The sequence below is a fragment of the Arachis ipaensis genome, chromosome B01 (assembly GCF_000816755.2).
Source record: "Arachis ipaensis cultivar K30076 chromosome B01, Araip1.1, whole genome shotgun sequence".
Classification (NCBI taxonomy): Eukaryota; Viridiplantae; Streptophyta; class Magnoliopsida; order Fabales; family Fabaceae; genus Arachis; species Arachis ipaensis.
In genome coordinates this window covers 131,100,859-131,116,123 of record NC_029785.2, presented here as the reverse complement: position 1 = coordinate 131,116,123, position 15,265 = coordinate 131,100,859, and the positions used below count along the sequence as shown (strand labels likewise).

At 34.5% G+C, this 15,265-nt stretch overlaps 1 protein-coding gene and 1 long non-coding RNA gene across 3 annotated transcripts in view; one reads left to right on the top strand and one right to left on the bottom strand.

The window, feature by feature from the left end:
- The window catches only part of LOC107639129 (serine/threonine-protein phosphatase 4 regulatory subunit 3), a 12,043-nt gene extending 8,777 nt beyond the window's left edge, over positions 1-3,266 (bottom strand). Inside the window, exons 1-2 of the mRNA XM_021112309.1 lie at positions 2,961-3,266; positions 294-387 (exon numbers count right to left, since the gene is read on the bottom strand). Coding sequence (XP_020967968.1) covers positions 294-387; positions 2,961-3,005 — 139 coding nt within the window. The 5' untranslated portion in view covers positions 3,006-3,266. The remainder of the gene's footprint in view (positions 1-293; positions 388-2,960) is intronic.
- On the top strand, positions 12,408-14,136 carry LOC110263640. 2 transcript variants are annotated; one of them, XR_002349522.1, is made up of 2 exons: positions 12,408-13,387; positions 13,683-14,136. It is a non-coding gene; the product is annotated as an uncharacterized LOC110263640 (long non-coding RNA). The 2 variants fall into 2 exon arrangements; XR_002349523.1 differs by having other exon boundaries at positions 12,433-13,106.

Here is a 15,265-nt window from a genome sequence, read left to right as displayed (position 1 = left end):
TGTCCAATAAAGGAAAATCAACCATAACTGTAAATACGCATTTGAATACAGTAATATGCCCAATGACCACTTATTCTTTTCAATATCCACACCACATTAACTCCAAACTGTAAACATTTATGTGAGAAAAGGGGAATGTAATGGTAATCATATACCAGAAGAAAACAGTGGTCTCAGCAAAATTAACACATTCATCAACCCTTGAGAATCATGACTTATTAATAGATACTATATGGTTGGACTCAATACAACAACCATGCTAGTCAGTAATCACAAACAAAAGTTTCATTAGGAAGATGTACAAACCTCTATATAATCAACAACAACATGTCCAGTACCCTGGTCATCCCATTTCCCGTCATCATTAAGACGATAGACCTTGACACGCTGAAAACCAGTAACACAACAGATTACGAAATAAGGATCAAGTAATATAGCTCTCCAGATTCAAGCATTGATGGCATCAATGTAAAAGAAAAGGATTAAGAACACATTTCATGCATCATGCAAAAAAGTCCCAACAGGAGAACTTGTATGTAAGGAACAAAGATACACATAAACTACATTAGATCATCTCTATGCAGCCCACCTACAACGCTGCAACATCCTGTTATCAGTCACTAAGATGTGAAGTATAATGCACTCTTTTAGCTTTCTTTTCTTTACTTTAAGAGTAATGGCTTCAATGAGGGGAATGGTTTCTATAAGTCCCACATAAAATAAAGGTTTCCAATCATCCTGTTTCCTTGTTTTTTATTTGACTGAAATAAAATTAAAAAAGAAAGGAGGGGGAGGGGGGAGGGGAGGGGAATATGGTCACAAATATCAGAACAGAATCTAAACCTATCTCTCAAGCAAATATCATAACCAGATAGGATCATTTTTACATTAATGTATAAGAAGGTCAACATAGGATGTTAGATAGTAGATTTGCAATTGCTAACAACAACTGACAATAGGCAGGAAAGTGGAGGTTTTCCCCCTTCTTGTTAGATGACAGATAGGATAGAATTTAGTTAATTCAAGTTAAACAAGATAGCACTAAAAAGTTGATACCATTCATAAAACATTATTTGCTGTAAATCCCATTTATGTGTCTTCTTATGTGTTCTACTGTAAATCCAGATATGTGTTTTCTTGTTAATATGACCACTAAAACAATTGTTACAAAACAAATAAAAAGTTGCAAAGCCACTAGTAGTGGCTTCTTGGTCTTAGGGTTCTAGCTTCAAACCTCGAATAAATAAAATTGCAACTAGAAGTTCTATGGTCAAATAACTCCTGCCTTCATCTTTTTGTAAAAAGGTGCAGCCAATATTAAATTTATTATCATGTTATCTTGTAAGGATATGACGTGATGCCTAAATAAAACTTCAGCACTAGAAAAAATATAGTATTATGGAACTTTTAATATAGGGTAAAGTACTATTTTGGTCCCCAACGTTTGCGGTGAATCCTATTTTGGTCCCTAACATTTTAATCGTCCTATTTTTATCCCAAAACGTTTAAAATGGCATCAATGTTATCCCACCGTCAAATCCTTCACTAACACTTAACGAAATTGATGCACTATTAATAATGCTTTTGTTAAAACTACATTTGCTCAACCCCCCTCTCCCACCTTCACCCTCTTAACAAGTCCAACTCCCATTCTCCTACTCCCTTCTTCCTCTCCCTTTTACACTATTAATTCTCCAAGAGGGGTTTGAGGAGAAAGAAGAAGGGAGTAGGAGAATGGGAGTTGGACTTGTTAAGAGGGTGAAGGTGGGAGAGGGGGGTTGAGCAAATGTAGTTTTAACAAAAGCATTATTAATAGTACATCAATTTCGTTAAGTGTTAGTGAAGGATTTGACGGTGGAATAACATTGATGTCATTTTAAACGTTTTAGGATAAAAATAGGCCGATTAAAACGTTAGGGGACCAAAATAGGATTCATCCCAGACGTTGGAGACCAAAACAATACTTTACCCTTTAATATAAATCGTGTTTTTTTACCGAGAAAAATATAGTATACCGAACTTTTAGTATATTGTAAATTTTGATTCATGATTAAAGTTGATGAATTTATAGATGATTAACATGGCAGTTTATATAAAAGAGCAAAAAACACTTAATCTGATAAATGTAAATAGACAAAAATAGCTAAAGAAGAACACAATTAAATGTCAATACTATAAAAATTCGATATAAGACATGCAGTTTTTAAGAGAAGTTAGTTCTTAACTGTGATTCAGGTTGTGCCAGTAAAAAATACCCAGCATTCTATATATATGAATTACCTTTTTTTCTCTCAAATCTGGAACACTTTGCTCCCAAATTTTCCAGACAATGTTGATTGAGTATTTGAGTAAATTCCAATTTTAACACTTCACAGCAACTCCATCTCTTTTAGCATTGTGCAATTCCATTAATGGAATGTTAAATTGTTAGCTGCTTTTCTACTACTAGCTACGTCTAGTTAATTGACACCTAGCAACCCGTTCCACAAAACACTACATTTCTTGCATAAGCAATCCTAGATTACTCTCAAGTGAATCATTGTGAGATGCACTATCTCTATTTGACAGCCATAGCCAAAATAAGTAAGTCATAGTCACGACAAAAGCTCATGCGAATTAAAAGAACCACAGATATCAAAACTCCAGCACAAATAAATGCATTCTCAGCAAATTTCAGAAATGGGTCCTGTTACAGGCTTACAGCAGAGAACGATTCAATTCAATTGGGGATGAAGAGAAATAACAAGTGCCAAAAAAAAGTTATTTAAGAAGTCCACAGAAAAAGCAAAACAGGACAAGTCCAACGGAATCTACAACGATAGCATCAGACTCCATGAAGAACCTCGAGCTCCCGCACCAATAAATTAGATAGAAACTTCAACTCCAAAAATAATCAAATAGCAAAACAAAACACATCGACTAAGATTATATAGCTGAGGTGGAAGTTTCCAATTACTTGCCTGCATCGAATTGGCGTTAGCCTGTGATTTCTCTGGCGCGCCCATCTCAGCTCCTCAAATTCAAAAGCAGGTAAGGCGCATAACTCAACCTCGGGGGGCCTTGAGATTAGGGTTTTTGTGAAGAAGGAGAATGAGAGAGAAATTAATTACAGTGAAAGAATTAAGCTTCGCGGGATCAAAAGGAAACCCTAACCGCCATTGACGTAACAGCGTGAACTTTCTCCTCTCTCTCTCCTCTTTTTCTCTCTCTTCCCTTTTAATATTTTTTCTATGCAAAAATGTGACCCCGACCTTGGATTAAGCAGAGAAAGGAGTAGAAAACTATTAACGCTTTGTATTAAGGTGTGGAATGACAGTGATGCCCCTGGAGTTGGATCAAACTACGAACAGCCCATTGACTCAGGGCCCGCGCTGTTCCATGCGATTTCGCGGTTTGTTTTGTTTCGCCAATTTTCAATCCCAAAGTAAAATCAGTAAATGCCAAGCCGTTTGGGGTCTATCATACGATCCCCGCTAAAGTTCTAATCCCACAGCACAAAAAGATTTAAATCCGGATTAGCAATGGTCTGCCAATGGAAATATATTATTTTTAAATGTTATAAGTCGGATAAAATAAAATTTTAAATCAAATAATTATATCGATCCGGTAGACCTAACCATAATATTTATAACAATCTTCCTCAATTTTGAGGAAAATTTTGTGAGAATTGTGTTAGTTATTGAATCCTGTTAGAGAGCCAATGAAAAATTTTGACAAATGTGTATAATAAATTAGTTATTTAATTTAATAGAGATAAATAATAAATTTAAAAAATTTTATTCAGTTATTTTACATCAAAATTTAAATTTTAAATCCCCATTCAAATTTTAAACTTTTAAAAAATCTAGTTAGTTATTTTAAAAAAATAACTATCTAAAATCTTAATTTATTAAAATATTTCACTCAAATACTCTCTTCTTTTTCAATCGGCGGCCACTCACTTTCATCAATAATCATCCCATTTCACACGCACTCACCCTTAGTAAAAAATTAACCATCTACTTAAAGATAAAAATAATCATCCGCATACCTAATAAATTGAACATCTAACATATTTTAATTATTTATAACTAAACATAATCCAATCAAAATAATCATCTACATAAAAATTAAAATGACCATCCGCATACCTACTAAAATGACCATCCCAAATTGACCATCATTAAAATAGAAGATGATGAATAAACAAAAGAAACAACTATTATGGTGAAACATAATTTTGAAGGACTAGGCAGGCATTGTTGTGAAGCATAGGGCTCAAATCATGAAAGAAGCTAATCATGCTTGGATCCGAAGAAGGAGAGTATGGTGGTATCATCGGTGAGAAGTTGCTTGAAGAAATAGGAGAAAGCGAAGCCGGTTCGGAAGAGAGATGCGAAAACAACAGCAGCAACGTTAGGTTGAGCGTCGGAAGGCGAGGCGCGTCAGACTGACCGGCGGAGGTGAGGACGATGTCGGTTGAAGGATGCGGCAGCGTCGGTATGGCCGGTGAAAAATTCAGTGATGCGAGATGAGGATCGGAGATTAGAAATAACCGTACGTAGTGTGAATGGATTTAAATGCTAATCCTAATTTTTTAAATTTTAAAATATAAAATTAAATAATTAATTAATAATCTAATTTTTAATTATAATTTTATTTTTTTAATCTATTGTACACATTGTACACAATTAATATTGATTCCCAATACTTTCTCTTAGTTATTTGATTTTTTTTGACATTGAAAATTATATTATACCTAATTTTAAACGGTTGAGTGCTAAGATAGTATTTAATATGGAGTGTTGGAACTAAAATTAGAAAATTAAAATTCAGTATTATTTTGATAGTTAGAAACTAAAATTTAAATACAAAATTTCAGTTACTTCAATATTTTTAAAAAAATAGGATACACAGAATTGAAATTTTAAAGATAGATACTGAAACTCTAACAAATAACTCCTTCTCAAAATACTCTAATTCCAAGTTTATCCTCATCCAGTTCTTTTACCACCACTTCTGCTTTATTGCCGCCACCAAAACCACCATCTCTCACCTCATAACTTCATCCCATCTCTCATTTCTACCATCAACAATAATACGAAAAACAATATCATAAATATATCTCATAATTAGAATTGAGGGAAAAAAAAAGAGAATAGAAGAAAATAAAGGAAGAAAGGAGGAGACAATGGTGTAAAAAGAGGAGCTGCCAACGGGTGCTGAATCGAAGTGAACCGTGGATGCTAGGCAATGGCGACGGACAGGAAAAAGGAGAGTGAAGAGGGTGATACGACGTTCTGAGTGAAGAAGGTGGCGCTCCAAGGACGTGGGAAGAAGCGGCACCGAAATCACGATCTCGAGGATTTTTCTGGCGGCGTGATTGAGAAGCGTTACCACCACTGTCACACGCTTTGCTGAATGGGATCGTCTTTTGTGTCGATGTTCGTGAACTTGCCGATGACAGGATTGAATGGAGGTAGTCTTCAATGCTTCGACGTAGTTCCAGGATAGGGTCAGTGAAAAAAGGAGAGAAAGGGGTTCTGAAAATTGAATTTAAGGGGTTAGGATTTTATTTTAAAGTTGAAGTATAAATAAATATATTTTAATAACTTCAATAATTTTAATCTCTTATATTTTTATTTTAAATTAAACAGAATACACCAAACATAATATTTAAACTTAATTTACTCTCTGCCTCTTAATTTATATCTCTTAATCTCTGTCTTTCAATCTTAATTTCTCTATCTGAAGGTAACCTAAGTGATGGAGGTCCTAAATCATATTATTAAGTTTATATGCTTTCTGCAAATGTTGAAGGCTCTTTCTAAGAAATTCAAGGAAATGCAGTTTGATCATTTGAAGTTGCATTTCTTATAGTTATTCATGGTCATGCTTTATTTGAGACTCTTCTCAACCTCATCTCTTTAATATTCAACTTCCAACGACAAATCTTTCATACTCTCGTACCTAATCATCACATGTGGCTTCCCACCAAAAGTCGTCACTTCGATTTCCAATCGCATGAATTTCGAAACTAGTAAAAACCAAATGATGTGATTGCATTGGTTTATCGAAAACGACGGCATTTAATGTCTTCTAATTGTCACCCAAGTTATTCATTGCAAATGCCAAACGAACTTTGCAGCCAAATTTTGATTTTTTCGAGTCCTAAGGGTTTTTAACCTCCGACATATGCAAAATCATTGTGTTTGCCTCCAATCCTCACCCAACGCTTGTAGAACGAGATCATTCTCTGATTTGATTTCTTGCACATGTGCTTATGCACAATCTTTCACCACCCTTTCCACCCATCGGTTTCACCTTCAAATTAGGAATTTGGGAAAGATTGCTATGTATATTAGGGTAAGGTCTACTGGTTGTTTGGTTTAGATATTGAGAAGGGTAAAGTATTAAATTGGTCTCCTATGTTTTGGGTGAATCCTATTTTAATCCCCAACGTTTAAAGTGTCCTATTTATATCCAAAATAGTTTTAATTAGCCTCAATCAAGTCCTGTCGTTAAGTCACAGTGAAATTGGTAACAACGTGTCTGATGTGGCCGTTTAAAGGGGTAGGGGTTAATAGACGTGTAAGGTTCCCACGTTGAGACAGAACGCATACTCTAATACTGACTCTTCTTCTTCTTCTTGTGAAGCACGAAACGAAAATACCCACAAATCCTACCGATCGTCATTCAAAGGTTGCGATTCGAATGTAGAGAGGTGACATTGTCGTTCGCTAATATTCAAGTTCCACCCTAGCAGTTAGTTTGAAACCATTCATCTCCTAAAGAAGATTGTGTCAGGTATTCATTTATCAAATCTCCTCCACCCATTTGGTTTTCATCTTAATGCATGATGATATGTGATGATGCTATATGTGTGATTGTATAGTTCAATATTCATTTTATTGTTTTGTTTTGAAAGTTTTTATTTTGCCATAGTGATTAAATGTATGCCTTTAAATTGTTGTTGATTAATATGAGAATTTTATTGAGTATGTTATGTTTGTCTGACAGTTTATTGAGATAATGAGTTATTTTAGTGTCAAGATACACCATAAAAAAAGTTTGGGGTTTGACAGTGAACCTTTACACTATGTGGGGGTGAGACTTTCATAGTGGACTATTGTGATGAAGATAAGTGGAGTAGATTCGAGGCTACTAAGATAGTAGTCAAACAAGGTATTTGGCAGAGAATATCGATGCAATGTAGTATAAGTCTCTAAAAGAAGAAACAGAGAAAGGAATGAGGATGCTTCAGACAGATAATGACACAATAGATATAGCCAAAATTGGACTGAGGGATAACATAATGGAGTTTTTTGTTGTTCACAAAGATGGTACTACTGCTAGGAAAGCATGTACCATTGAGGAAGTCCAAGACATAGATGGTGGTGAGGCTAGTGCACCTATTGTGAAGACTGTTGGGTCTAGTCCAATTGTGGTGCATAAGGCCCAATCATCTATAGGGGCCAAGGTCGGTAAGAAACCCAAAGTTTTGGAGATACCTTAAAAGAGTATGGGGACATGTTCTATGTTAGAGGAGAATTGTATATCTGCAGAGAGGACAAATTCTTCAGGTAATGATGAATCTAAGGATGATGACTATCAGCCAAAGAGTGATGATGGAGATAATGATGAACAGTGGAGTGAATTCAGCTCTGAAGATAGTGCAATGGAAGTAGTTTTTTATAACAGTGATGATGATTGGAATGGTGATGGAGTTTGTTTGCTGTTGATATCACAACTATGAAGGATTCTCAAAAGATGAAAGAAAGTATTGCAGCTGAGAGAGTGGAAGTAGAATTCAGTGCCAGTTTTACTAAGGAAAAGGAGAAAGTGGTGGCTGTTGGACTAAGGGATGAAGATGATGGATATGACAGTGAGGAATTATGGGATGTCCCTGTAAGCGATGATGAAGGGGATCCCTCATTGAGGAAGTATCCTTTGCACAAACATTTGAAGAATATCAAAGAGTATAAACGAGAGGTTGGCATAATATATGTGGACAGGAATGCTTTTAAGGAATGTGTAACTAGCTATGCAGTGCACAGTGACAGAGGATTATGGTTCTCAAAGTGTGATAGCCGTATGTGGCATGCTAAGAAGGATGCAAGTGGTTTGCATACTGCCATAAGATTAAAAGGGAGGATACATGGCAGTTGACCAGCTATTATAAAAGACACACATGTAGCAAGGCCACCAAAATTGGAATCATGAGTTCCTAATGGCTTAGCAAGGCATTTATGAAGAAGACTTGTGAGAACCCAAAGATTAAGTTGAGAACTTTTATGAAGAAAGTATGCACTCATAGCAAGTGGAATGTTAACCTCACAAAGTTTAAAGCTGCCAGAGTCAAGTAGTTAGCATTGGATGAGATTAATGGTACTTATGGAGAGTAATATAGGAGAATATATGACTATCCTGCCGAGTTACTAAGGTCGAATTCGGATATCACTATTCGTATACAAGTTCAAAGACCTCTTGAGTTTCAATTAGAGATACCAATCCCTAGTAAGGATATGAGACCAACCTTTGAGAGGATTTATATCTGCTTGGATGCTTGCAAAAGGAACTTCATGGTATGTAGACCCATTATTGGCCTTGATGGATACTTCATCAAGACTCCATATGGAGGTCAACTTCTAACAACTATTGGATGGGACTCCAATGATCAGATTTTGTCAATTACCTATGCTATTGTTGAAGTAGAGACAAAAGACCCATGGACTTGGTTTTTATTGAATTTGTGTGATGATTTGAGCGTTGATAAAATCAGAAGGTGTACATTTATGAGCGATCAACAAAAGGTAACCCTCATTTAATTTGATTACTTGGTTCTTGTTTATGTCATAGGATATTTACTTCAAATTGTGATGTTATTGACTTGTTCTGTTTTTAAATTTTGTGTCCAAAGGATTGATTCCTACCTTTGATGAGTTGCTGCCTGGCATAGATCATAGGTTTTGTGTCAGGCACTTATATAGCAATTTTAAAAAAAGGTACCAAAGTGTTTAGTTGAAATTGATGATGTAGAAGGTTACAAAGGCAACATATGTCCAGGAGTGGGAGAGAAGAATGAAGGAGATTCAGATGGTTGATCAAGGAGCTTATAAGCATCTCATGGAGATCCCTGTTAAGTTTTGGATCAAGTCCAAGTTTAGTTATTTACCCATATGTGATACACTTGTAAACAATATGTGTGAATATTTTAACTTTGTTATAGTAGAGGCTAGAGAGAAACCTATAATGTCTATGTTAGAAGATATTAAGGTTTATCTTATGAATAGGTGGGCTGATAATAGACAAAGTATACTGACATATGCTGGAGATGTTTTGTCAAAAATAAACAAAAAAAAAAATAAAAGAGAGTTTGATAAGGGTGGGGAGTGGATAGCCATCTATGTGGGTAGAGACAAGTATGAGGTGTCCAGCAGCCAGGGTAATAGGAACAAATTTGTTGTGGACTTAATGAACCATGAGTGCTCCCGTAAAAAGTTTCAGCTATCAGGTTATCCTTGTGAGCATGCCATGAGTTGCATTAGAAAATGTGTTTAAATATTAAGAACTATGTGAACAACTACTATAAGAAAGAGATCTATGTGAACTGCTATCAACATGTTATCTATCCTGTTAATGGACTAAATCTGTGGGAGGAATTCAGAATGATAATGTGCTACCACCAGTGCTTAGGAAACCAATAGGGTGCCCTAAATTAAGCAGGAACAAGGGTGGTGATGAGACATGAAATATTGGACCACTGTCGAAATTATCCAGGAAAGGACAACAAAAAAAATGCTCCTACTATTTTATACTTGGTCACAACAAAAGAACCTGCCATAGAAAACGTAAGGTGGAGACATCGACAAAAAAGGTAAAAATTGCATGGACCTCATCTAATTGTAAGAATTAGAATTAACTATATAGATTGAAACTAATATTGGATTAATATCAATTTGTTGATATCTCTGCTTTTTGTTATTGGTTGTAGCATAATACAGTTCAACAATCCAAGAAGTGTTGGTATAACTAGGACTAGAAATTCCATCAAGATAGCAGCAAAGCCAACAACAAAAATAATAACAAAAACTCAGGCAAAGAGAGAGAGCAATGCACAAGCTGTAGGGACACAACAGTCACAAAACTCCTCCAAGAGAGCTAAATGCACCAACAACAATAGTCAATTCCAGCCATCTACAATAATAATTAATAGTCCATCAAAAAGGATCTTGAAGTATATGGCCAAAACACCACCTAGGACCTGAAAAGTATTGGGATGAATTTATAGTACTATGATTAATGTATACTTTGTAATGAAAGTGACAATGACTAAGGACTTTTGGACCTGTAATACTTTAGAGAAGTTACGTTAAGACTTCTATTTGATAGTTATCTTTTGTGTTGTTATTTTTCTGTTTATGTCAAGCTACTTTAAGACTTATTTTGATATTATAATGTTTTAGAGAAGCTACTGTAAGACTTCTCTAGTATCAATGATTAAAAGTTATTTTCAGGAGTATAATTATGTGAACTGCTTCTTTAAGCCTTCTACTTATTGGTTGTCGAACTGATTTAAAATGTTACAATGCCCAAAAATGTATGTTCATAGATTAAAAAACTCATTTTTTTTATTTTGCTCAATAGTTGACAATGTTTATAGCACATACCTTTACACATTCATATCAAATTAGAGACAAATTTAGCAAAATAGATAAACATATATAATATCACCCTAAACCACAATTCTAAATCTTGCAGCAATTCAAATGTATGTCAAACTCATATGTCTTGCATAACTAAATCGATCGATCATATAGCAACAACCTATCCGTTATCCATCCTAGAACTCTAGTAGCAAGTGCCAATGCGAATTTTCTTTCAGCTTTCTGCAGGTTTTTCTTCAACACACTTGCTTTCTTCTTCAGTCTTTGAATTTGTGAGTCTTACCCTTCAGTCTCTACCCAAGTAAAATACTCACATTCTTCTCCGATCTGTTCTCAGAAGAACAAAAAGAGGATATCAAACAGTTAAAAGCTCCATACACTAGCAACCAATGATGAATCAAAAGAAGAGACTGCAAAGAGGACACTTACCTGATAGTTGACGCATTCCCAAAATATTCTTCCAGGGTTCTCCACTATAGAGGATGTTCACAATACTGATCTCTCCTCACAAAACCACGTCTTCCTTCTCCCACAAGTTTTGCTGCTGCTACGCGAACCTTGAGAAGAGAATGGAGGAGTCATTCTCAGAAGACGATGATCAACAATATTGGTGGTTTATGATTTACTTATTGACCCTATTTTCTTTTTCTTTTTTTTTTATCTTGCTTCCAACGGTTAAGTCGAGCGTGTGTACCAGGTTGGCCACGTCGGACACGTCGTTACCAATTTCACTATCACTTAACAACAGGATTTGATTGAGACCAATCAAAACTATTTTGCATGTAAATAAGACACTTCAAATGTTGGAGATTAAAATATGATTCACTCCAAACGTAAGGGACCAATTTAGTACTTTACCCTATTGAGAAATTAATGTTTGTATTACTTTGATAAATTTAATTTAGATATATTGTAAAACCGTTTTATATATACATCTAATCACATAACATCATATTAGCAAAAATAATGATCTTTTATATTAATCGCATAAATAGTCATCCAAAAAAATGATTGTGATTGTAGGATTATATAAAATGTTTTATACTATCAATGCATCAAAATAAACTCTACTTTGATTTGATAATTTTGTTTTTCTAGCTTCTAACATTTCAAAATAATTCATAATATTATGTAATAGATTATTAACACAGTTTGCTATGTCATCTACAATGTTAGTTACATAAAAGCATTTTTTGTTAACCAAAATGTGATTAATTTGATCATTTTGTCAAATCCATTAATTTTTTTAGGATTCTTTTATCTTTTTTGTATTTTTTAACATTTTTTTGTTGGTGCCATCATTTTTTTAAATACCATTTTTACATAGGAGGATGAGAAAAAAGTTGAGATTGTAGAAAAAGTGAATAGAGAGGAGAGGGTGAAAAGAGGAGAGGGGAGTCGTGGTGGTAATTGATAAGTCATTACAACTTTTCTGTTAGCCAATTCAGCATTTTCATAAATAAAAACGACTTTGTCGGATGTTTAGTTATTTTTGTCAAAATTAAGAATTTTTTTAGAGGCTAATTTATCTTTTATATCTTTTAAAATTATTTTGCCAATACTAAAATATTTTGAATATTGTTTTGGTAGGTTACTCTTTTAATAAAAAAATCAAATTAAAAATAATTTAAAAATTTAATTAAAAAATATAAAAAGTTAATTAAAAATTTGATAAAATATAAGAATCAATAAAATAATTAAATTTATAAAAAATAAAGAGTGATATTATTATTTTCTATCAAATTTAATGCACTACTTCTTCTTCGTGTTATGGGCCTTCGAAGCTATCATATAACATATTTACTTCAAATCAGCCATTTTCATTTCAAATTTCATTCGTTTCGTTACATTGCATTACATTAAATTGAACAATTTTTAGATACTCCACTATCTAAACCAATGTTCTGAAAACCGGTTCGAATAATAAGAAAAATCGCAGGATTTGAAAATCGGCGTTGAACCGATGAATCGGCCGGTTACCGGTGGGTCGAACCGAACCGGGACTCGGCCGGTTTTTTAGCCTTGCAGCAAAACGGCTGCGTTTTGCGTTTTGGAACCCTAATTCCCTTTTCAGTTTTCCCCTTCGCACTTTCCTTTCGTCTAGCAGCACTCCAGCGTCCTGAAGCAAGGGTCAGAGAGAGTGAGACTGTGAGAGACAGAGAGAACGCCTTCAGCACCATCGCGCCTTCACCTCCGTCGCGCCTTCAGCACCGTCACGCCGTCAGCACCATCGCGCTGTCAGCTCCGTGGCGCCGTTGGGTCCGTCGCGCAGTCAGCACCGTCGCGCCCTCTGCTCCATCGCGCACTCAGCTCCGTCGCGCCCTCAGCCACTTCGACCAGTCACCTCCGTCGAGCTCTGCCTCTGAGAGAAAGCAATAGAGTTCGGTTGAAGCGTTGAAGCGTTGAAGCGGTGAAGTCCTTCGAGCTCTGAGAGAAAGCAATAGATTTCCTCATCTCCAGGTAATTTTTAATTTAGTTATGAACATGATTTTGTGATGAAATCTGATACTGATTCTGATGAACTGAACTCTGAGTCTCTGAAACTGTTATGAATACATTTTTGTAGTTTTTGCATGTTTTAGGCAGGCTTAATGTTTATTCGATCTGTTCTCTGCTCTTATATCCTATCCCCTTTGGGCTGAGCAGAATGAGAAGAGTTAGCAATTAGCTTGACTTTACTGCTTTGTAGAGCCTTGTAGCTGATGCTATGGCATACTCAGCCATACTTCCTGACTCTTAATGTGAGTTTCTGCTGAAGGCTATGCTTTGCACTGCATTTGTAGTGAGTGCCCTAATAAATTTTTGTACTCTCCTTCAGTAGCTAATTAATCTGGACAATTAATCTTGAGTGGGACATAGCTTGATGATTCAAATTATCCATGAATTGAAAGAAATTGGCTTGTTGCAAATAATAGAAAACCTTTGTGCTTCCAGAAACAAAGAGGGATTTGGACAGAGCAATATGCACATGTAACTTATTACCAGAAAATTTCTTAAAGTCTTTTAATTTTTTAATTTTAATTCTCTCTTGAATAGTTCATTATTGGTGATGGCAATAACATGTATGATTTGATTGATTTCACTTATGTTGGAAATGTGGCTCATTCCCATTTATGTGCTGACCGAGCTCTAGCTTCAGAGGGGGAAGTTTCAAAAAAAGCTGCAGGAGAGGTACCTTTGAAAGATTCTCTCATTACATTTTTTGGTATATAAATATTTGTTTAATTATGTAAATGAAGATTAAACATGGACATCTTAGAAGGCGGTGATGATGATCCTGCTCTATTGTAGATGGGTCGTTAGTTATTCACAGGTGTACATTCTTTAGAAAGATATACAACAAAAAATCTTATTCCACTTAGTAGGGTTGATGATTGATGACAAACTTGGATCATTTTGATGCTGCTATGTTATGTTTGATTGGTTGTTTTGTTTTTTGACTTTTGAATTTGTATTTGAATGAGATTATAACATTCTGGTTTATGTAGTACTTTTAATTTGAATGATATTTTAAAGTTTAGATTAGACTATAATTATATTTTCATGTGTTTATTTATATTTTATTTATTATTTTATTATAAAACGGTTTTTTCGGTTCAACCACGGTCGAACAGGTTGAACCTATGAACCAATAAACCAGTAAGTAGAACGATTCGATGATCGGTTCGGTTTTCAGAACCTTGATCTAAACATAAGTTGCTTATCGATGATAATGTAAGAGGGATTCTTTTACCCGAATAATTTTTTTTTATTTAAATATGGATTGGACATTTTTTAATATTAAGCATTACATCATTGCAATTCAAACACATTATACACTCGTTTACACAATACTTAAGGATTTTTATTCACAACTTGATATTTGTCGATATTCAAATCCGAATATAATATTTTAAGAGATACATGACTTATCATTTGAGGCTTTGAGCTAAATCCTAAATTGCACCACGAATGATTTCTGATCTGTATATGTGCTTTTGGGCTTATGCCATCAAATAAAAAAAAATATTCTGTCAGGATATTGATCAAATTTGAGCTAAGATTTTCTACTTTTGACTAAAATTTTATGGGTTTGAGGTGGCCCATTGGGCCAATATTTTGGATGATACCATTTTTAGAAACTAAATAAAAAAAGTCCACATAACCAAAGAATACAAATTAAGTGAAAGTCCAATCCAAAAAATAAATTAAAAGTACATCAAAAATGGATTATGGCCTGTTTCAACTTTCAATACAAAACAACAAATACAAAATATCTTCTCCCCATATACAAGATTACAAAGTACATCTTCAAGTAATGTTAGGTGCCACAAAAATGTATATCTTAAAAGCAATACATGACTAGACCATAAACAGTTAAACACATTCGCCCAGCAGGATACTTGTTGATAACTGGCTACTATTCCATAGTTGGACACTTGGACTCGCTAAAAAGAATGCAGAACGAATATCAATTTAAGCATCAAATTATAATAAATAAAATTTTGTCCGGATATTTTAATTTTCTTAAACACTTATTATAGGTGTGGGAGTGGATTTTTTCAATTTTTTAAAATTATTTTATAAAATGTAATTTTAATTATTTAATATTTTTTATATATATATTTTAAGTAACTTAA